General features: G+C 49.1%; 2 protein-coding genes across 5 annotated transcripts in view; both read right to left on the bottom strand.

The window, feature by feature from the left end:
- LOC126575998 (uncharacterized) overlaps positions 1-24,017 on the bottom strand; it is a 49,268-nt gene that overhangs the window by 3,817 nt on the left and 21,434 nt on the right. For 3 of the 4 annotated variants that reach the window (XM_050237054.1, XM_050237053.1, XM_050237052.1), the window contains exons 3-5: positions 2,115-2,484; positions 93-230; positions 1-19 (exon numbers count right to left, since the gene is read on the bottom strand). The exon at positions 1-19 is cut by the window's left edge and continues 167 nt beyond it. In XM_050237054.1, the coding sequence (XP_050093011.1) occupies positions 1-19; positions 93-230; positions 2,115-2,484 (527 nt within the window). The remainder of the gene's footprint in view (positions 20-92; positions 231-2,114; positions 2,485-24,017) is intronic. The other variant, XM_050237055.1, reaches the window with a different exon arrangement.
- LOC126576862 (probable serine/threonine-protein kinase drkD) lies at positions 2,766-15,242 on the bottom strand. Its single transcript, XM_050238164.1, is given in 5 exon segments — positions 2,766-2,819; positions 3,819-4,127; positions 14,553-14,627; positions 14,630-14,659; positions 15,237-15,242. Coding segments are annotated over 5 exon segments (474 nt in total).

Here is a 24,017-nt window from a genome sequence, read left to right on the forward strand (position 1 = left end):
CCCTTGTCGTAACGGCAAGCTGTAAAAGAGAGAGAGGCATGGCGCGTGATTAGCCCACGGAGCGCTTCGTTTCGACCGACGACCGATCGTACCTTTTTTGCACTTCTTTTGGATGGTGCGAGTCTGGACGCAAGACGTTTCACCCTTCTTCAGCGACAGCGTTCGGGAGCGCGTGTTGGTCTTGGCATCGCACTCGGTCCACGGTCCCTTGCTGTACCGGCACTGCGAGTCTACGCGGGGAGAGTCGGGGACGACAGAGAGTTAATGGAATGATGCTTCAGGAGGCTTGGTAGGTTGTTAGTAGCGGTTTAAAATGGGTTAGTAAACTATATTATTATGAGCAAAGCACACACACCAAATCGTAGCATAGAATGTTAGTAAAAATTCTCTTAATTCCAAATTACAAAATACTCAAACACATGCGATTGTTAGTTGTAGTGGAAGTGGTGCACTAGTACATCAGATAGAGTTCTTTTTTGTATTAGTATTGCGTTGAGTTAGTTACTTCTTCCAAGAGCTTCTTTGTTTTGCAGAAAAATAGTAGAAGAAATAAACATTTCTTCATCTTCACATTCCTATACAGTTCTTTCTATACTGTGCATTAAATATTTTAAATTAGAGAAGACAAATGAGATTCCATCTCATCTTCCATTCGAATAGTCCAGCTAATGGTCTGACCAACAAAACTAATCATCTCCCCAAATTTATTGACCTCTAATCAACTTGTCTATTGGACTTCACCGGAGCACCTTTTCATCGTTAAAAATGAAGGACATTCATCATCCGGAAGGCTCTACAAACGGGACATTCCGCGCCACATCACGACATCACGAGTGACATTTAAACTTCCCGTGGCGTTGCATCACAAAACACCCGGACCCGGACCAAGCGTCGAAACACAAATAACAATAAATCAAACCAAAGCACCCGAGGACGAGGATTCCGGGGAAGCATGAAAAATGAAAATCGTAATCAGCATCGGTCCGGGGGTTTAGTAGTTTGCACACAAACATACACAGCGTGTGCATCGTGTCCTGGAGGATGGTAGCAATGTTGCCTCGCTCCAGCGCGGAGCACGAGATTGTTATCCTGCAGATGTTGCTAGTTGCCTTGCATGCACCAGCGTAGGAGGTGGTGGTGGCCATAGAGGTGTGATTGGATTGTGGTGCCCCCATTTCGGCATGCCCTGGGATATCCGCACTAAAGGGGATTCAAACGTATTCCTCTGCGAGATCAGCAAGCATGAATATGTTGCAGTCCTGGAGCTACGTGCTCCAGAGCAGCTCTCTCTCGCTCTCTCTCTCTCTCTCTCTCTCTCTCTCTCTCTCTACCTATCTATGTGGTGGAAAGGCTACAAATACTTGGCCACACTTGCACACCAATTCGCAAACCCTAATTTTGATTAAATTCATCCTATTCACGACGACACTATAGGCCGCTTGGCTTGGCAGGATGAGGAGAACCCGCCCGGTAAATAAGGCTTCCTAAACACACATACACCGAGAGAATGTGTATGTGTGCCACCATGATTGTTTAGTGTCCTGCAGGGAAGACCAACGGATGGACCACTAAATGCTTTGCCAGAGAAGGGCGAGCGAGCGAGTGAGAGAGAATTCAGGCAGTATCGTCCTCGAGTTTGCGGCTCGAGAGTCTAATTAGCGTCGTCATGCCTGCCTACCCCCCCGCCCTTGGGTGGCCACAACAACTGTCAATGGTGCGGTGCTCGGCCCGGAGCTCGGTGTGGTCGAGATGCTGATTGTTTGGGATGGTTTCCGGTTCCGCCTCGATGGAAACCAATCATCCGCAACGCTGGCTGGTTGTCCGAGCGTTAATATTCACACGCCTACCACACGTACAGGACACACAAGTACACACGAGAACATTCTAATAAATTGGCGTGAAAAAGGGGGGGGGGGGAAGGATTTATCTTTTGAGATCGATCGGATTAGTACGCAGAAGCCACGCAGCACACGTTGTTAGTAGAGGTGCGGTAGTAGAGTAGTTGGAGAGCGGTCCACCAGGAACCGAGCGGTCCACCAGGATTCGAGGGGCCGAATCTCACCCGGCATCTCGCTCTTGGCAGCCGCCCCCCCGCTTGAATGGGTATCACTTACTCGCAGCCGAATCGCGGTTCGATTCGTTCGGTTTCACCTTTTTGTGACCCTTGGAGGCCACGGCACCACCGCTGGACTGGCCGGTCCGTTTGTCCGATTTACGCTCTTTCTTACCGGTGCTGCTGCTTCCACCGCCGCCACCACCACCATTCTTGGTGCCACGCTCGTTACGGATCAGCACTTCCCGGTCGTCCTCCTGCCAGATCTCCTTCAGCCCATTGTCGTGAACGGGTTGGGCGGCTTCGGCGGCCGCCACTGACTTCTTCGGATCGTGGCCCCCGTTGGCGGCTGCCGCCGGTGTGCCGTAGGTTTGCGCCGGGAAGTGGGACAGCGACACCACCGCCAGGAAGGACAGTATCAGAAGGTTCATCTGCGAGGGGGGTGAAAGAGGAGGAAAAGAAGAACAAACTGAGCGTTAGAGTACGGTCAAATGGACAGTTGCTGTCATAGGGGACCATCAGTGGAGGGGGGGAGGGTTTGATGTCACATCCGTGGTACACCAGAGACCTCCCCAGTGATGGAGGATGAGAAGATAGATGGTCAAGCGCTGCTCGGTAACTCGGAGCCGTGGGCTGATGAATCGCGACGTTGATGGTGAGTCCGCAGGCTCATCATCATCATCATATGCGACCGCGAGTCCCGTAATTGCTGCTATACTGTAGGCCTAAGGTCATGTTGCTGTAGCTGCTGCTGCTGCTGCTGCTGCTAGTGCAAAGGGAAAGCATTGGCCAGTGGACAGAGCTCCAGTGGCTGGCTGTGTGGCAGGACACGGTTGAATAATTAAAAGTGATTGCTTGTGGTTTGCCTCATACACGTGCCCATGGTCATTGCAGGATGATGGTCAGCGCTTATAACCGCCCTTACTATCGCGAACCGACGGTCCTGGACGGTTGTGTCCTTTGAGTTTACCTAGCAGCTGCCGGTACAAAATGTCAATTACATTTTCCCGTTCTCTCTGTGTATGTTCATTAGTGTAGGCCACCGAGGACGAGCTAGGTGCTCGTGATGGTGATCAAAAAATGAAACGCAACATTCTCTGCAGCATCACGAGGAACGATGCATTTTATCTAGCGTCCGTCTACAGATACGAGTCACTCGGATTAATCCTACCGTTACATGCACGAGTTAGTGGTTCTTTGCGAAATAAACAAGCCTTGAATATAAAACTGATTTCCGTGAGTGATTTTATTGAAAGTGCAGGTGTAAGAGAGATGTAAGATTGTTTACAAACATTATACAACAACAAGTATGAGACTCAGTTGATCGCTTCTTTTACTGTCCTTGCTCATTGCAACAGATTACTCCTGGCTCATGGGGGTGTGGAAACGATGAGATTGTCGGACAAGTAGTGTTGTCGGTTGTCTCCTGGATATCGAAGAGATATGGGTAATGCGCTTTTGTGCCGTTGAAAACCTGACAGCGTATACAGTTGCCCCTGATTCTCAGCAGAAACAGATTTGGCCACCTTTTCAAGTTGAGCAAACGTTTCAGCCGATTTTTAGACAATTCAAACGATTTTAGTGAAGGAAAGTCCCAGGCTCTGAAATCGATGCTGGTCAGAAAATTGTTATCTAAAGCTAAGCTTTCCAACGCCGGTAGTGAAACCGCCGGGCAGAAAGTGTTCTGTTGCGATTGACAATCTGGTAGAATGGTATGCAATCGATTGTTACTGACATTCAAGAGGGTTAGTTTGCGTAGGCTAACCAAAGAATGTAGATCGAGCGTCGTTAGTTGATTGGAAGATACAACCAATTCAACCAGATCTTCAAACCGACCAATTCCGAGCGGAAGTTGCGTCAAATGGTTGCCGTTCAGCTCCAGCTTGCCAAGCTGTGGCGCAATCCAGTTCGTGAGATTCAGCACCGTCAGTTGGTTGTGATTTAGACTAAGACGATACAACGATCGTAACACTACAGGATTATTTGCGACAGTGCTCAGTTGTATAAGTCGATTCAGTCGCAAATCGAGATCGCGAAGCATCGTGAACAGTGTGAAGAACTCCATATCGATAAACTCTAGTAAGTTGAACGATAACACCAATTTCTCAATTGGTACCATCAACTCTGGGCGTTTACTAACCTCCAGTCGACGCAGCCAATTATGCTGCAAGTCAACCTCAGTAAGGTTGCTAATTCCTTGCAGAGGGTCCAAGCTAAAGGTATCTAGAAGACTATATTGTATATTCAAAACCTCCAGCCGTTGCAAGTGTTTCAGAGAGGGTGTTATCCTTCGCATGGCACTCTTATGCACTGTCAACGACTTCAACACATTGTTTGTGCCCGACACCGTGATTGTTCGCAGTAGCGGGGCGGATTTCAGATTGATTTCCTTCAAGTGACAGTCCGCCGGTATGCGCAAGATCTTGTCGTGGTACATCTCGTACGTAGTACCCCATGTAATGCTGCTCAACATTCGCGTGACCTCACCGTCGGGGTGCAGCAAAGATCCTTGATCAATTTGCAGCATTAGGAAGTCAAAATTCGTTGATGGACGAGGTAGCGATTGAGCAGTAACTGCAGAAATGTTAAGAACATCACAATTGGACTTTCGTTGTATTACTTGAACGCACGATAATCCTTCGCACATGCGAACGTGGTAACTCCAGGAGTATGCTAGGAGAACAATAGAAACTGAATGGCAGTTGTACGGATTTTTGAGTATGTACGAAACAAGACCTACCGGAAAGCAACCACACAAGGATCCACCCGCTTTGCATGGTACCTTTATCACGACCAATGTTTCGATTGACGACTTTCCTACTACTGCATGAATTTCGAGAGTTTTCCGCTTACATAAACGTTCCCCAAAAATCTATGCTGCACTTAAAGAGATCTATTATTCATTCTCCAAGTGTTGCTACCAAGTGAAAATGATTACCGGATAATGCCAGGACTGTGCAATACGGTAGCAGATAGTTAATGGGTGGGGGTTGATGAAATAAATCAGTACACGATAATCGACCGAAAATTAATATCCATCTTATTTCATAATTACAAACACACAGAAAACATGTAACATAGTGGAATGCAGAAGATTGTAGATACATTTTAATACATTCAAAGATTGAAATCGTTGAAATGAAGCACTTGCACTTGGTTGTTTCAACAGTAAATGAACTACAACAAAACTGAATAATTGAACACTGAGCACACGAGCATACTGGGACTAAGACCTACCGAACAGTATCCAAATAAGAATCCAATCGCTTTTCATGATAAGTATTTTCCGACCGCAGTGTCGAGTGACAACTTCTCTACCACTGCACGGAGTTTACTGGCTGATAATGCTTTCATCTTCCAATCTATGCTTCATCAATTTTGTGTCATCGATTATTCACATGCTAGATGTTGCTACCAAGAGCTAGTGATTAGTGAACCTTGTCTAGACTTTTTTCTAGAGGCTAGCAATCAGGTAAAGGTCATTTCACTTGATGGCTTAGTTGTGAAATGAATCGAAACACTTTCCTTTATTGAAACGATCGACATGTTCTTTCTTGCTTCATAATTACAAGTATAATCCAAAGGAATGATATCGCAATAAAACTGTGACAGTCAATGGACACATCTCTTCCCTCGACTGCCGTGAATAAAATCATTAGACCGAACCGGACTTGTTGATGGTGTCAGCAGTTCGAATGATGAATCATAATGGCTAGTTCTAATGCTGACCTATCGCGTGGCACGTGCTGCATGATTCGAATATTTCGAGAGACATCCTGTCGATTCAAAGTGTCTCAATGGCAAGCAGTTCATGGAACAGCCCACCAACCAACCAAGATGAAGAGCGACACAAAGTCAATCCTGTTAATGAGCTTGCCCGTAATAATAAAAAGACTTAGTCATTACATGATCCGATTATAGAAAACCCATCGGATAAGTTTGTTTAATGAGTTGTAATCGAATGAACTTTTATGGGGGCGTTGCGATGATCGCATCGATGAGGTCAGCCGGTCCGCGGCGCACCACGAGGAGAAAGGGGACTGGTCCCGATAAGCTCCGGTGTGACTTTTCCGGCAACAAAGTTGTGTTGTGGTGTCCGGTGAAGCGTGCAGCCGACGTCGGAGAATCAAGTCCTATTTTATGACCAACGAGACTCCCGGGCAAGCGGCTCTGTCAGGCTCGGTTATCTCGACTGGACGCGCTTGCCAGCCGGCCATTTGGTCTTCGATACCGCCCGCTGCCGCACTAATGCGTCTGATAGCTAACTCGAGGATATCGGCCGGAGTCGGTCACGTCCTTAATTAAATTTCAATGGACTTCGCCTCGAAATGACCGGTCGAACCACACGCTCCAGTCGAAGCCCCCGCGTGCGAGTGCCGTGATTTGTTCCAACTCGTTAGCCATCACGATAATGACTGTCCTGGCCTGGGGTCGAATGGCTAGAGCACACATATCTAGCACTTCAAACTGGTGCGCTATCGTCCGGCAAACAACGCCAGTTGTGGCCGTAAAATGCATGCCTGATAGGATCGGTGGTGCTACTGGGTGGGATATTATCATCACACGCGACAGACACCCGTTTAGCATGTCCATTGCATTCCATAATCGGACAGCATAAAACGCGAATAAGTCGTTTCTCGCGCGAATCACGTACCAGGGCGCCTCCATTGCACTCCACCTCCCCCGGAATAAAAGGCCCACGGCACGTGAACTTCCCTTTCCGAATTAATTATTTTCCAATTTGCAGCGTTCTTTGCGTTCTTCGTAAGAAGAAAGATAACGAGGCACCCACGAGAAATAGAAGAGAAAGAAGTTGTCAACGATGTAGGTCGACGACGGCGTCCCAAAAGATGCCGCCGCACTGGACCGGAATCATTTAATTAATAAATCCCTATAAATCATACTCATTCCTTCTCCTCTCGAGCTTTCTCGCTCTCTCGGGCGACCTCTGGAGAGCTTCGTGACCTCCGCGTAACATTTTTCCCACCAAAAACACGTCCCAAGCACTATCGTCCCCAAAAAACACCCCAAAAAGGACCACTGGCCTCAGGGTGACTCATGGAGTGCCCGAAAAAGCCACCCACGGCCCACCATCCTCTTCACAAAATCCTATAGCACCGGTTTCGGCAGCCATTTTGGCTTTCCGGGGTGTTTTTTCCCCCAGAAGTGACCCCTTTTCAGTGGGAGAGATTTATCCTCGCGTCTCATGGCGGACGGTGGTGGTTTGCAGCGAATCCGCTCCAGCAGCTCGACCGATTTCACTGCTATCCACTTTCCGGGTCAATGAATGAGATTCCTAGTGGGGGAGGAGTTAGGGGGTGCGGATGCTCGCAAGCCAAGTGAATTGAAAATCCGTTCCGTACCCAACGGAACCATCGAGGCCAAATAAAAAAAAATGCCCGGATGAACGAGGCCACCGGTTCACAAGCACAAAAGGGAAAGGAAAAGGGAAAAGAAGAAAAGCCCGGAAAGGAACGAGAACCGGTGGGCGGGTTGACCATGGACCAGAATCAGACCTAGGACCACCGTTCCACGAGATAGTCGGGGGGAAAAGTGAAGAGATTTATTTGAACTAAATGGTCAAATCTCAGCGCCAAGCCAACGGACCATTCAGAGTGGAACCATTGGAAACCGGAACCGCGTTCCAGCGTGGTACGACGCCAACGGAAGAAATGAAAATGTCTTCAAAGGTGCAGGGACATTTTATTAATTCTAGAGTTTCATATATTTATAATAGTCCCCCAGGCACAGGAAGGGAAGCCAGAAAAGCATGAACGACACACGAACAGCTAGCGGACCGAGAAGGTTCAAAGGTAAATGGACTCCATCCGGTTGGATGCTTTTTGCAAGATTGCACCCACTCCCATCGAGGCCATGGTAGAATAAATATCGAATTAGACCTCTTCCGGAGTTTCCAATCGAGCGAAGCCCAGCGCAGGACGGATGGAAACCAATAAAAGGTAGAAGCCCCTATATTGTCACGAACACACCTCGATGGGATGTGCGCTCACCATGCGAAGTGAAAGCTTAACACGATGGGGAGGAACCGCATCGGTTGCGCCAAATGAAAATGTCCTTCCATGCAATCCATGGGGGTGCTGGTGCAGCCGCAACCTCTGGGGTGCAAATGTCATATTTTACCACCAGGCAAGCAGCATCAGCAGGTGCGAAAGTCACGTCGCTGGTATTTGCTTGACGTTTGCGTTATTTTATCTGCCGGATGATAAATGGCGGTTGGTTGACCCGGCACTGCACTTGTACACCTGCACACGTGGTCGTGGTACGCGTTGATGTCATCGTGGACATTCGTTTACCTACCTGAGATAGCAGAGGGTTACATCATTTTGGAAATATGCTTCACACCGAAGGTGACACTCATATCCAAGCCAGAAAGGACTGAAGAGTTACGAAGCAATCCACACAAAGAAAGACTATCTATCGACATTAATTTGGTTGATTTGTGAACAAAATTGGACTCGGATGACCCATCACGCGGCAAAGAAGGGCACCATTTTTGGTTCGAATCAAAAGACTTGCCCGTTTAAGCAACGAACCCGGTGTGATCACTTTCTCAACTTTAAAAATCTACCAAAAATCGAAAAATTTTGAAATTCAACAAAACATCGCTGGGGCCACCTGAATAAACTTGTAATTTTACAAAAAAAAATATTGGTTTGTATTTCTCTGATGACCCAGCACGCGGCTACGATGATCACCGGTAAATTTACCTTTTCGATAAAACGCCTTCCGCGATAAAATTTGATGCCATCGATGATGAAGTTGTTAATAAATCTTTCCCAAAGTAGAATCAAATGTTCTTGTCAAGTTGCAGTTTAAAATGGTATTCACTTAAAAAAAATAACCTTTAACCACGTTTTTGCAAATAAACATGCCTTAAACTCTAAACAGTTTTCCGTGAATGCAACGCAAGGGTGTTAGTAGTTGCTCACGCATGATTTTATTGAAAGTGCAAGTGTAAGAGAGATGTAAGATTGTTCGCATACATTATTCATCAAGAATTATTAAATTAGACACAATTTCCGGGTCCATCTTATTGGCTTTCTATACGATGCCCTCATTGGTTACAACATATTATTCCTGGCTCATACGGGTGCGGAAACGACGAGTTCGTGGGACAAGTACTGTTGCCGTTTGACTTCCGGGCATTCAAATAAAGATTGTAAATTATGTCCGTACGATTGAAGATTAAACAGTATATATCGTTTCCCCGAATGTCCAAAAAGTTAAGTTTGGAAAATTTGTTCAGATTGAGTATTCGTTTCAGCCCATTTTTCAACAAATCAATTCGATTCAGCGAAGGAAAGTCACAGGCGCTGAAATCGATGCTGGTCAGAAAATTTTGACCCAACATAAGCTCTTTCAAAGCTGGTAGCGAAATCTGCTGACAAGTAGTGTTTTGTCCTCTGGGCTGGCAATCTGGGAGAACTGTATGCAATTGATTCTCCCCAACATGGAAGGTTTTTAGTTTGAAAAGCCCTTCCAACTGTTGCAGGTCTAGAGTCGTTAGTTGGTTGCCAGAGAAATGCAGCGTAGCCAAATCCGTAAATCGACCAATCCCGAACGGTACTCGTATCAAACGGTTGTCATCTAGCAGTAACGTGTCAAGCTTCGGTGCAACCCAGTTGGAGAAGTTCACCTGCGTCAATTCGTTGTACGCCAGGTTCAAATACTCAAGCGATGGGAATACAACTGGCGTGTTCATTAGGATTTGCTTAAGTTTATTGCCGCGCAAATCGAGTCTGCGGAGCCATTGGAATGGTTTAACGAATTTCATATCGATGTACTCCAGCAGGTTAGTCGACAAATCTAAATACTGAACGGGCATAGTCAGCTTTCGATCGTCACTCACCTCAAGTCGGCGCATTTTATTAGTACTGAGGTGAATACGGGTAAGATTGCGAAGTCGGTGAAGAGGATTAATATTAAACGAATCCAGAAGACCGCGGCCCATGAACAAATTGTTCAAACTTTGCAGGTGCTGCAGAGAGGTTGGTATCTTTCGTATGGCACTCTCTGTTATTCTTAACACATTCAGCACGTTGTTTGTGCCCGACACCTTGATTGTGCGCAATCGTCTGGCATTATCCACAAAGATTTCCTTCAAATGACAGTCTGCAGGAATGCGCAAAACCTTTTCTTTGAACTTCTCATACGTAGCGCGCCATGTAATGCTGCTCAACATTCGCGTGATCTCACCATCTGGATACAGCATAGATTGGCGATCGATTTGCAGCATAAGCAGGTCAAAATCCATAAGCGGACGAGGCAGCGATTGAACCGCCTTCGAAGAAATGTTGAGCACATCGCACTGTGATCTCGGTTGTTTCACTTGAATGCATGATAATTCTTCGGAACAACACGAGTAGTGGACCGCAGAGTATGCTGTACGAGAACAATAAGGGTGAGTAACAGTTGCACGCATCACGGTGGATGTTGAAAATAAGACCTACTGCAAAATATCCACATAAGCATCCGACCGCTCAGCATGCTTGCATCTGCTTTTCACGACCAATATTGGAGACGACGTTTTAACTACTGCATGGATTTCGATTGCTTATTGCACATTGGCCTCCCAAATCTACAATCCATCAAATGAAATTTATTATTCACTCTCCAAGTGTTGCTATCAATAGCAAGTTATTGCCAACCAATGTCTGGACTGTACGAGACACTCGCAACAAGAATTAGTGGGATTATTCACTTGATAGCTGATTGATGAAACAAATCGATACGCATTGGTTCATTGCAATGATCGACATATTACTTGCCAGTTCCCATTTCCATATTTCATGACTGTCTGCCCTATAAGTAAAATCCGTGTCCAGTGTGCTCCAAAGTTCAAATGTCCAAACCTTTCCCTCCGTCCCCCAGAAAATGGCCCAACCCAAATCACCGGACCCGGAATGCGATGGAACACGGCTGTTAACCGGAAAGTGTGTAAACCGGATCAAACAAGGGACAGTGCACAGTCGGGACACCCCATTACACCTTTGTTTAACCTAACTTTAATGCAATGCCCCCACCGCTCACGGCTCCCTCACCGTCGCGAGTGACACAGTCTGGCTTGGTAGGAGATAAACATCGGCTCACTGGGCCGGTCACCACCTCCACTGCAAGACATCGCTGTCCCAATGGGCCGACCAAAACTCCAGATGGTGGTCGACCTCGCCCTCGCTGGAGAATGCCTCTCCCTGGACCCGATTTTGTTTACTCGCGCTTGATTGAATTTTAATGCAAACAACTTTCAACAACAAATCGCATCGAACTCAACCACCCGCCGGGGGAGAATCGAGGGAACCACATGGCCCATCTTCTCTTCCTCCACCGGCGGTGGTTGATGATGAAGTTGAGACTTGCACAGCCACACCCTGGAAACGGGAAATTAGATTTCCGTCCACTCCCAGAGCCCAGGCACCGGGTTTGCCGGGCTCAAGCTGACTCGGGCTGTGTTTTGTTTTCGCTCGCTTCTTTTAGGAACAGACCGGCCGTGTCGTTTGTCCAAATACACAGACAACAGGACCCGGGGATCACAGGGTCCACATTCGGAGCAGCAAAGTCCGCAGCAGATGCGTTCGTGGCCGCGGTCCTGTGGCCGGTGTGCCGGTTTGGAACAAATCCATTCCGTCGATGGCTCCACCGGAGACTGAATGCTTTTCTCCATCGGTGTGTTTATTTTCCCAGCACAAAGCACCCCGGGAATGCTAAGGGGTTTTATCAACTTCGGACCGAAACGAAACGAAACGGTTCCGGAGAAGACAAAAAACCACAAATAAACTAGCGACCGGCGAGAGAGAGAGAGAGAGAGAGAGCGAGGCAGAGAGTAAAATGGTGCAACATACACGGTTATGGAATGCTGGCAGTAACGAACTAATCCGTTTTAGCGTGCCAACCACAGCCAGCAGTGTAGGTGGGAGTTATGTTTTCCTCCTGTTTCTCTGTGGTCTACTCCCGTGCGCACCGAACAGCGAGCAAGCGAGCGGTCGATCTTGGCTACTACTGCAGCACCAGCAGCCGGTACGCTACGCTGCACATCATTTATCTTGTGTGCTGGAACAAAAAGGAAACAAAAAAAAAAAGATGAACCAACTACAGTGCTGGTTCGTAGCGCATGTTCCAGAGTGCGGAGCTCACATGCGCCTGCAAGGCGGTGGTGCTGTATATGTACAGAGTGCAATCATTCATCTGACCACTTTTTGAAAGTGGCCATTTGCTACGGAATCATGATGTTCCCCGCCCGGGGAACCAGTCGGTGAATGTTGGTTTGGCGTGTATTCCAGGTAACGACAAAGGCGAGCGATGAATATCTAATTAAAGCATTTCATTACCTTTAACATGGACAACATATTAGAAGAGTTGGTGCAGGTGCTAGAGGCCAAAGTGTCCCATTATATTCCGCAATGCATAACGAGAGGTTATGCAGAGGGGGGGGGGGGCGCGGCGGTGGTAAATGAATTTAATATTTGCTCACTCACCAATGCAGCGTCCATCATCATAATGCATAATGAGTTTGCATATTGCAGCACGATGACGCGACACCGACACGCGTTCAAAAGCTGCAGCTGCTTTTGGGTAATTAGAAATTCGTTGAAATCTCTGCACAAAACAAACCGTCAACCGGGTCGCGTCGTGTGCCATGAATAGAGAGTTCTATTTAAACCACTCACGTTCTTTGCAAGCGCGAGTTGTAAAAGGAAAGTTCCAGGAATTCACTGCCATCGCCGTGCCGTTCGTAGTTTTCCTTCATTGCCCAAATGTGTGCTCGATGGAATGATGTTGTAAGCAACAAGAAAAAAGGCTTCACGTTCCACCATTTTCCATCATGCGCTCCATGCGCCAATGTTGAATCGCGTTACCAATTGGCTGCCGTTTCCGCCGTGCATGCCCATACAAAACCGCACACCCGTTTGTGTCCCTTTCCGGGCCGGAGACTGACATGTTGCTAATAGGAAATGTATTACAACTCATCGGAGATGTAACATACTGAGTTCCATTCGTTCCGTCCGGTATCCTCGCCGGTGGTAGAAGCGAATGCAGCGAAACACCGAGAACAGCAGCATCAATTGGGGCGGTGGGAAAGAGGGGGTTTTTGGCGCAGCTCCAAACGTGTGTACGTTGGGGAGAATATGCTGATGTGGGTGCATCACAGGGAGGGTTGGTTTCCAATCGTTTTTGCCGCTCGATGACAGTCACCGTATCGCTGTGAGGTGTGCTAGCGTAACGGTGCTGCTGCTGGTGGTGAAGGGGAGTGAAAAATAAATTTCATAAAACGATACGACAAGCTAGCAAGCAAGCAAGCAACACGGACACACGCGCCCATGTTTGTTTTCCTTTCTTCACTGGAAGGAAGGGAGTGATGGGAAACGAGTGTGAGAAGAGGGAGGGAATGAACTGTGTCGATTGTGGATTGGTTGGATGTTGCTGTTGCTCTTTTTGTCAAGAGATGCAATTCCGAATTTCGAACGTCTAAAGAATGGATCGGCAATCGCAATGGCAATGCTGCACAACCAACGAGCAAAGAGAGAGAGCGAGCGATTGGAACACAATACCGGAACCGCATGAGCGCTATTGGTCTCGGTCACAATAACATAAGCTCCTCTCCTAAAGGGTGGCGTGGCCCCCGGAGCCACCTGCTCCTCAAAGTTTAATAATATTGGATTTGAATTTTTCATAAATCCTTCAGATCCTTCTCTGAGCCCACCAGCGATGGGGGATGCGCTTCTTCCAAGGGAAGCAAAAGGGCGAGGCTGAAAGGTGATATCGATCGACGAAAGCATCCTCCCGGGGGCTGCTAGCCGCTTAGTAGCGTGAGCGTGAACGGGAAGCGCACGCTTTTGGGATGAAGGGATTCCCCCCTCCCTCAACCCATCCACCCCATTGCCATTCCCAATCGAGCGACCGTACGACGCCGAAGGATAAAGGGGTTAGCCTGTGTGTTCGTGTTTGGTGTTGCTACTGGTGTCAAATCTAGGCTGCCGGAAGTTCCCTTTTCGCAAAGCAGATGAAAAATGATGTGCTGCAGATCAGCCAGTCATCCCTGCCCACCCCTCTCCGTCTACCCTTCATTTTCTGTTCCCAGCGGGATGTTTTCGGGCTCAGCACCGCTCCGCATCGCGGTTAGTGGGCGGCCTGCTTTTTCGGTGGAAAATATACATCTATATAAAGATATATTTTCGATTTAAACGCCTAGCGACACCACCACGTCGCTGTCACTTTGCTACCAATCGAGAATCGGTATCGAGCTGCAGGATCCAACCGACCTGGCACCGCGCGACTGCGACTCCACTCCGGAGCCCGTTTCTTCATTTGAAATTCAATTTATTCTGAACCGATTTAGATATGAACCACCCAAACCCGTTCTCGGCGGGCGTTTTCGATTCGGTTTGGCGTTGTTTGATTATGGGTGGGCAGGGTTTTTGGTGGGCTGGAAGGAACAGGAGCAGCGTAAGAGGAGTAGAAGGACGAGGAATGAGATGCTTACGGCGTGATATGCGCAATATCTATTCGCTATCAGCGTAATGTAATTTGAGAGCCGGGGCAACAAATGATGCGCCCAAAAGAAAGGGGTGAGAGAGAGAAGCATTTATCCTACATTCACACCGGTTTTAACCGATTTGCAGTGCGCAGGGTCTAGCTGGTAATCTATTAGCACTTATTGAAAGGGTAGCAACTTAAATGGAGCTTTCGGTTCCCATGTCCCGCACGATAGGTCGTTACGATACTTCCGTTGAGCTCTTGCTATCCGCTGCTCGATCAGTGCATGTCCTGTCCACAGTGACACAAGGACCCGTGCCGAGGCCACAAAAGCTGATAGAGCGCTGCACTGGTGTCATGGGACCGTGCAATTTTAATCAAATCGAAACATCACGCCAATGAGAAATACAAATGCTCTCCGATGGTCCAGTCTGGATATCTGTCCTCCATTGCGCTGCCCGGTATCCTGGCATGGGCAACGGAACCAGGGGCTGGATAGTTAGGCTTATGATTATGGTTTCATTGGGAATATGTCACAGGGAGTTAGTCCACCCATGTCATGTTCCTCTGTGTGTGGCCATCGTCCGGTACACCGGATCCGTGTACCGGGGCACCGGTGTGCAATCAGTGTGTCGGAATGAAAAATGAACCGTATGTCAGCTACAGGGAATGGAGGGCCAGGGATTATTACAGTCATTCCGACGATGAGCCGGACGTATGCTTTCCTTTTCGTCCATCCGCCGGTACCGACGTTGCTGGTCTGTCTGTGTGCGTGTTTGTGTGTAAAGCTAACGAGATCTGGACAGCCGAAGTGCCGCTTTTCCGTCGGCTATCGGTGAACATAATTCCCATCATTCAATCAAAATGGTGCAGCATAAAAAGCCACTCCCCACCCCGTGTTCCGAGACAGATAGTTCCTCGATACCGAGGGCAAGGGCGCGGTGTATGTGTGCACGTGCCCGTCTGGAATGCAAAATTCATCTGTCATTTGTTTTGATTTGTTTACTCGCTTTTTAGCAATAAAAATAACGTTCCCGCGCACCGGCTACCAGGCGCCTCCATCAGCACAAATGGGCGGGGCGCCTCCATCGCTCCATGTGTCGGGATGACCCGAGGGCAGACCAGAATATGGGGAGGATTATGAATGGCTTTTTGTTTGGGTAATTGGGCTCGTTTATCTCGGTTCTTCGGCGTGCGGCTTTTTTGCAGTGGTGGTTCGTGAGGAGGAGGAGGAGGAGGAGGAGGAGGAAAGTTCATGTGGGCCACGGGGCGCATTATTATGAGTGCGGAATATAAATTGACATGTGGGAGGATCTCGCCATGTGTGTGGGTTTGTGTGTCCAGTGAGCGCTGGCATCATCATTAGTTACCGGCGCTGATCCGTTGTGCACTGTGGCTCTGCTCGTGCTCATGTTGCTTCTGATGGTTTTTGGATATGAATTGGCATGATTTTCCGGGAACAATAAACAGAAAGTTGTGCCTTGGGATGCTCCGATGTACCCAATAGCAGACCGTAGGACCCAATAGCAGATGAGCAAATTCGAAACAATCCGAATAGAGTGAGCTTAAATGATATCGATGCATCGCAAAAGCCCCAAACACACATTTCCTTAGGTGGAAAACTCATCAAATCAAGGACCCACCAACGGCGGTGCCTTGGCCTGACACCTCCTGCAAATGTGTGTTCGCCTTCTACGTCTTCTCTTTCCCTTTCGCCTTCGGTACCTCGGTGCCGTGATTGCGATTTAAGCTTCCGATAATGCCGTGCCAACGCTCCGCGCGCAACGCTTGGCTCGGCGGTCGTGCTTGGCTTTTCCCTTTTCGGATAATCATTCGCGTCGCCTAGCCAGCTTGTCGTTTGCGTCGTGCCAATTGGGGTGGCGACAATACACATCTCGCTTCAGCGGACCACTTTTTGCTTATCTGCCACAAAACGGGGAGCCGCCTTTAGCTTCGAGTGTCACCAATTCACCGGCGCACCACCGACACGACACACCGACCTTATCTAGCGGGTTTTTGGGAGAACGAAACCCCGAAACACACCAACGGCGCACAGAGTCCTAGTTGTTGTCGTCGTTCTCGTGGTCGAGAGTACTGATGGAGCCGCCGCTCATAAATATTCAATGCGCTCGTCGCGCCAGAAACCGTTTGACACTCGCAGATACAATGGCGGACAAATTCGAAGGAAGATGAATTTGCTCGTGTGCGTGTACGTGTGGCCACTCCACTGTCAGAGGAAGCAATTTTCGACGTTCGACAAATGTGTGCGCAATCGATCGCGATACTAAGCGCGATAGCAACGCGAGTGGCAGCCAACGTTCGCCTCTGAATGCTCCCTTCATTTAGGCAATCGGATTAATACCACTTGCGGTACCGCACGCAGACCTTCCAATGCCGCACACAGACGCACAAGGATGACGTTTCGATTTCCTATCCAAAGCAAAATGGCACCCGTTTTTGTGTGTGATAAGATAAGACACCGTCGGTTGGTTTGTGGGTCGACCAAATGGAGTGACACTCCGAGATTCTCAGAGAGGGAAGGGGATTGTTGCGAGTATCTCGAGGATTAGATTAAGCAGCAAATTCTGAAAAGGAATAGGAGAATAAAGGACGAAAGGGATAACACGTACTTTTGAAGCATGGGAATCCTTTCCAGAAAATCCCCGTCAATTCTCATTCCCCAGAACGGCAGAAGGTGACGATAAGCATCGCTTCAGTGGCATTACCACAGCAGGAGACACCACACCGTATCCTAATCCAATTCATTATTAGCTATTGTGTTTTCCGGGAGGAAACTTCGAGATCTCCCTCACTTTTTCCCACTCTCCTACTCGCGCTCATTGGCCAGCCGGTGCAGAGGAATGAGGATAAGCTACTCGCTGTCTCCCATGCGATCCTTTGGAGAGGATGAAGCCGCAGTATGGGGTTGATGAGCACCACCACCGGAGCGGAGCGCAGTATGTTGTGCACGTTTTCACATATCCATAAATATTTATGGAGCAGCCAGAGCGTGCCAAATGCAAAAGAAAGTAGCTTCCACCTGGATGAGGCTTTTCATCCCCCATCCCCGCAGACCCCTTTTTTATTTTTATTTCTCTTCGACAAACTCTTCGAAAAACCCGCAAGCCCGCATTTTGTATATTCTAATGGGTGGCAGACGTGTGTTCGCTGCTGCTCTACATTTCTTCTCTCCTTCCAGCTCGTGGTCCATCATCGCTTCTCTTTTATAAATAAAACAAATGATCAACATTGTGCTGCCTTACGCAAACGCTTCGCTTCACCGATAGGCACGCGCGTCAATCGAGCATCGAGGACGACGACGAGAACGGAAAAATACGAAATGAATTCCGTTTGCATCGTTTGGTTGATGCAGCGATCCGAATGAGCGACGAACTCAAAAATCAATCCATCTGTGGCAGGAAAATCAGGTCGCACACACGCGTTGTACAATGTGGTAACTTGTTCTTTTTGCTTTCCATCCCCAGCTTCGAGTCCCCCGTTGGGAGGCAATCGACAGCATCCGTTATTGGGTTTGGTACGGTCGGTTTCCTCCAGCGTCCAATTGGCCGTGAAGCGGGTTTGTTGCCAAAAAGTGCCGTTCGGGGGTGGGGCAGGTACCCATTTGGCAAGACGATGACGGTGCGGGGTTTCGTGTCGATTTACTCCAACAAAGCCACGGAAGCGAAGGAACGAGAGAACGTGACACAAGGCACCACGGCAAATGGTGTAGCAAATTGAAAGAAAAGCCCGCACCGAGCGCCATAAGGGCTGTGCTGAGGAGGAAAATGGCGGACTGGAGTGGAGGTTCCCATTAGCATCGAGCAGGGTGGGCAGGGCCTTCCGTTCCGCCGGTGCAAAACTTTACCTACGTCGACTAATCGAACACGCCACAGTTGCTGGATGCGCGAAAAAAAAGGAAAAAGATTCCGGAAAATCCAAATGCTTTTTCACCGGAAAATGTGTTCCAAGGACCACACGCTGGCGGTTTTAAGGTGCTCGGTGATTTTTTTCCCACGGAAGAAGCATTTATTTTTCCGACCACTAATCCCACGCTTCTCACCATTTCCATTCACCACCGGTTGCGCGCTGCTCCGCGTGTTGCCGGGACCGCCGGAGTGTTGATCGCAACACCGTGGGACCACTCCAAGAGTGGTGGCCAATCTCAGGCAGGTGTGCTAAGCGAACTGCTGCTGCTGCTGCTGCTGTTGCTTGCTTTTGAGCCAGCGAGAGAGCATCTTGAGTACCAGGGCCCCGGGATGAATAGGGCGTACATTAGTCGATACAGTTCCGGTCGAGTGCCATTCAGACCACTTGTTCCGTGGGACAAGCAAGCAAGCAAGCAAATGGAATCGTGTACCACCAGACTTCACCATCACCGTTCAATGGCACACTGGCAGCTGGCCATAGAAATGTCTCGATTGCTTTGATTTATGTAAAATGGGAATGTGCGCGCCCCCGTGTACCGAGGGCATGTGCTTGCTTGGGTCATTACCTCAGCACGTTATTCCTGGTGGCGTTGTTGTTGTTGCTGTTGTGGAAAATCCAACGGAGAGAACTGTGATTCCATGCACCACGGTGACCTCATCCCTTGGAGAGAAGAAGAGAGAAGGTTTATCCTTGAGCGCACCCCTTTTTACGTAACAGATCATCTGTCAGAGACGATGGATGCTGCTCGTTGGATACTGTAACCCACCACCCCCTCTCTCAACAGCTTGCGGAGGTGTTTGGCGGCGACACAATGACGGCGGCGCGCCCATTGAAACACAATGGCAGCGACACGAATGCTCGAAGCATTCCAGGCGACATTGCAAACAGCAGAGCAAGCAGCTTTGAGGAAGATGGTGGTTTAAATATTTATGAGAAGTGAGTGAGAAGCGGGCAGGGGGGGGGGGGGGGGGAACACATTAAAACTATCTTTCATTTCTCGGAACAATGCAAGCCAACCCCATCGGTGGCGCGACCGCTACTCCCCGCTACGCTTGCTGCCGTAATCACAGTTTACGGTTATCTCCTTCTTCGACGCCTCCTTTGTCCATTTTGGTGGGGAATGGGGATCAACCTCCCCCATATTCCGTTTCATACGGGAGCATAGCAAGCGATGAATATTAAATACACCAACGGGACGATACCCAGCGTTTGAGAGCCTCAGATGTCGAGCAGCAACAGCATCCTCTCTCTCTCTTGGGACTGGTTTAAAGGAAGATATCAAAGCAATATTCGAGCGTTAGCAGCCGCCCTTTGGATTGTCGTTATATTGGAACGTGTTCATCTCCGTCGTCTGGGACGCCCTTCTTCTGTCTTTGGCCGGCTTCACCATTATCATCATAATGACAGTGGGATGTTTGGGCGGGTAGATGTGAGTGTCCCTGTGTTCGATTGCTTCCGTGCTCGTGCAGCTGGTGACATCTCCCCACGCTCAGGAAGCCGGAGCCGCGCTACCGGAGGAAGAGGGCAGCAATCAAATTTAATGAGTAGGAAAAATGAAAATTCCATCCTCTCAACCAGCGTGGAAAATTATTTCGTATCGCCGAGCAGCGCCAAACTGGACGACTCTCGACGATGACTTCTTTCGTCGTCTACGACGCTCTCAGCCGCATCGTAATGATCGAGCGATGACCGTGACCCGCGTTTGCAGCGTTCGCGAAAGCATCCAGAGCCCTGGGCACTACTATTCTTGGGTGATTTCAGTTTTGAAGTGCCACCGGACCATCGGAGGCATTAACAACAGAAGCGAGAACTGCTTAATGAGGTACCGGAGTCCAATTCAACTCCTAGCGAAACGAATGGCCGGATCGGAACGGGTCTCTCTGTCGACTCTTCCTCGCGGCGTATTGAAGTAATTGAGCTGGGAAGAGAGCCATAATTTCAGTTGAGTAATCTCGGCCAATTAGTGGAGAAGGCGACGACGACGACTGGGGCACGCGGAAAGCTATTTCCTGTCGCTCGCAGCGCCAAGCAAAACGGAGAACAAAAAGGGTTGCTCGGTTGGAGAACGCATCGAATGACGCATGCTGAAGCAACTTTCTTCTACTTTAAGACACGTAGGGGAAAGCAAAAAACTTCCCCCAAAGTTCCAAGTTCGCTCGAACGCAAAAAGTATCCATGTCCTAACTCCTTCGTGCATGGAAGCACTTGGAAACAAGGTAATGGACACGACGACGACAACGACGGTGCCGCTCTGACACGCCTTCGTACGTGAGCAGAATGATTGTGACGCAGCGGACGAACGTGAACCAACCTGCCACTCTCCGGCGGAAGGAAGAACGAGAAGTCGAGAAGGAAAATAATAAATTTCCTCTAGGCCTACGACCAGATCGCAGAGTGGATCGTGATTTTTCCCGGGGGCTAAAGACAGAGAGTGCGAGAGAGAGAGAGGACTGGAGGTTGGTACGGAGGTGCTGGAGCATAAAAATGATACGGTACTCCCGTGATGCTGCTTATGCTACGCTGTGCCTCTCGGGCACACTTCAGCAGCAACAACAACAACCGGAACGTACCCTCCCGGGCGGCGGGAAGGGAAAAGGTTAGTGACACCACTTCACGGTGGAAAGAGGGACCGAGACCAAGCCCTAAGGCAAAAATGGTGCGTCGTCTGATGCGCGACCCCCGGAACACCGAAGGACACATTCCCGGTCTCTCTCTCCGGTAATAACTAGCCAGGCCCCAAGGACACCCCCCTGTCTCTCTGTTCTCTTCCGTTCCCTTCTCGTCTTTCTACGTCCTTCTCGTCTCAAGTGTGGCAAATACCCGGGACCCTCGAGGGAACGACCGGCAACCAAGTGTTTGTTGTTGTTCGCTGCTGTTGCCAATGCGACACACTCAACACCGCTTGGGGCAACACTTTTGCGGTAGCGCGCACCATCTACTATCCCGGAGAACGGAACAGTTTGGTCTGGTCTGGTCTGGTCGGGTCTGGATGATAATGAAATTCACGTCCCCCGCTCCAGGGGGGTACTACCGTTCCACTCTGTACCGTCACGGCACTCCAGGAAGCAGAAAAAAAGGCGGGGGGAAGAGACAACTTCATCCAACATCCTCGAACGCCAACATCGAGGAGACGCCATTGCGCTCGCGTTCGTTCGTTCGTTCGTCGTTGCGTAGCTAATGCGTCATTACCTGGCTAGATGTCGTCGTTGTCGGGAGCCCTCCTGGTTTGGGAAATTCACTTCGAAAAGTGTACTTTTCGTCAGACCAACACCTCACCAAGTGCCACGACCAGGGCGACGACACAGTCTCGTATATCTCTGTGGTGCGCTGGGTCCCCCTTTTCCAGGCAGGAAGGACCTGAAGTGATTAAATGGTTGCCTCGCTACACGTTAATCAAACCAGCATTAGACTTGTAAATTGCGCTCGCTGCGTTGTTGCAGGAAGGGGGGGAGGACCGGGAACCAGGAACTGGCGTCAGGAAGACACTCTAGCACGGGTGTCGTCTTACATTAAAATTACCTCGTACCGGTGGCTCTCTTTCCACGCGTTATAACCGCAACGGGGCCCTGGAATTCCGTGTGTGGCTTACCTGTGGCAAAGAAGAAGAGGAGACAGAAAGAGGCGTTTGTAAGAAGCTGTACGGTTCTCATTTTAATAACTATTAAAATACTTGCTGGTCTGGGGTTCTAACCAGCGGATGCCCCAGCTGTGCCTTCCGCCCTGGCACTCGACATTATGCATGTAAATTCGCCTAATTCGCCGCCCGGCATTTCCCGGAAGGCGAAAGCAAGTTACTTCAAAGGCGCGAACCACATATGGTGGTCTCGGGCGTGCCGGAGCGCGGGCTGCGCTTCGCTGCGCAGCTATCCCAGCATCCTATCTCGCACCCAATTTGGGGGGACAAATTGGGGGACACGAGCTCAGTTGTTGATTCAACCCCCATGGCCCCCAGCTTTCTCCCCCTTGTACACGCTCGTTGTTTTCTTTGTTATTCTTGAATTTTTATTCAAAACAGAAAAGAAAAACGAAAAACATTGTTTCTACTTATCAAATCACAATCACTTAACCACCCTTGTTCGTTGTGGTTTTATCTTCCTTCTTCGCTACGCCCTCCCCACCCCTTGTTATCGCATAATTGGCCGTACGGTGGCCAATGGTTTCGCTTTCTCATAAATTCCAAACCGAACCACATCGCAATTGGTTAGCGCAAGCGATAAATAGGCGAACGTTTAATGTTCAAACAAAGCTGCTCCCTGCTGCGGAGGGCCCCTGTTCCCCAAAAAAAGCCACATTTTATTGCGTGGAATGTAAATTTTGATTGAATTCATTTGTAGATCCTGCACCGTGGCCGTGGCGCTAGGTAGGCCATGTATTTATTGCACCATTTAATATTGGTTTAAACTTTGTTCAATCAAATGGACGTTGATTTATCGTCGATAGCATAGCACCGTGGCGGTTTCCCCGCACCACAACCGCGGGGGACGGCTGCTCGTCCTCTGCAGGTTCCGTTGCAAATAATGGCGCACACCCCGGGCGGGCAGATTTTGTAAAATGTAGAGCAGAAGAGAATCCTGTCCCCTTCATCCACTCCTGGGGTTGGTGGATTTTTAATTAATTTTTCGACAATAAACAATAATCGGTCGGCGATCTGGGTGTTCTAATGAAAAGCATAAATCAGCACCCTGGCTTCTGGTGCTGCTGCTGCTGCAACGTTTGCCAGTGTTGGTTGTGGTGTTGGTTTCTGGTGGAAGCTATGGAAGAGCGGCCTGGTGTGGTCTTGCGGTTTCGAGGGTTCCACAATTTGTAATCCTCGGAATCAGCTTCGGCCGAGGTGGGGCATAAATCAAACCGAGGATGCTGTTGTGCGGACGCAGCGAGCTTTGCTGCCTACGTCACTGGCCCCATCAAGCGTCAGCAAACAAAGCATTCCACGGTGAAATGGTGACAGAAGCAGAATGCGCCTTTGGCACAAGCCTTGTCAGCGAGAAACCACAAGAAATGAGCTTCTTGGTTGGGGTTTGCTCTTCGTAGCATAAGCCTTTTTGTGGCACCTTGGTGCCTTGAACGTTGACGAGCCATTTATCCCTTCAACCTCCAGGCAGATAAGGCTCTCTAGGGCTCTCCTGATGATATTTTTGTTTTATTGCCCCTTCCACGGTGCTGGGCTCCATCTTTCGTCGTGATGCCCTGGTTGTGATCGATCCAGCAATCCCCCGTTTTCCACCCCAGAGGGCCACTTGTCTTGTTGCTTTCCCGAACACAAGTGGTCCCGCTTGCCCACTTGATTGATCAGACAGCCAGCTAGCCAACCAGCCAACCCGAGAAGCAGAACACAATCAATAAACGATACCTTCCGTTCCGTTCCGTCGGATGGTTCATTATGATTTCATGGTGCGAGCTGAGGGCTCCCGTGCGCCCCAAGAACTCTTCAAGAACGTACGTGATTCGCATGGAAATGGTGGTTGGGACTGCGGTTTGCGTCACTTTGCACGTTTACACGCACCGATTGTTCGATCGCGCTGACGAGACTACTCAGCCTATTTGC

Source organism: Anopheles aquasalis, chromosome 3, assembly GCF_943734665.1.
Source record: "Anopheles aquasalis chromosome 3, idAnoAquaMG_Q_19, whole genome shotgun sequence".
NCBI lineage: Eukaryota > Metazoa > Arthropoda > Insecta > Diptera > Culicidae > Anopheles > Anopheles aquasalis.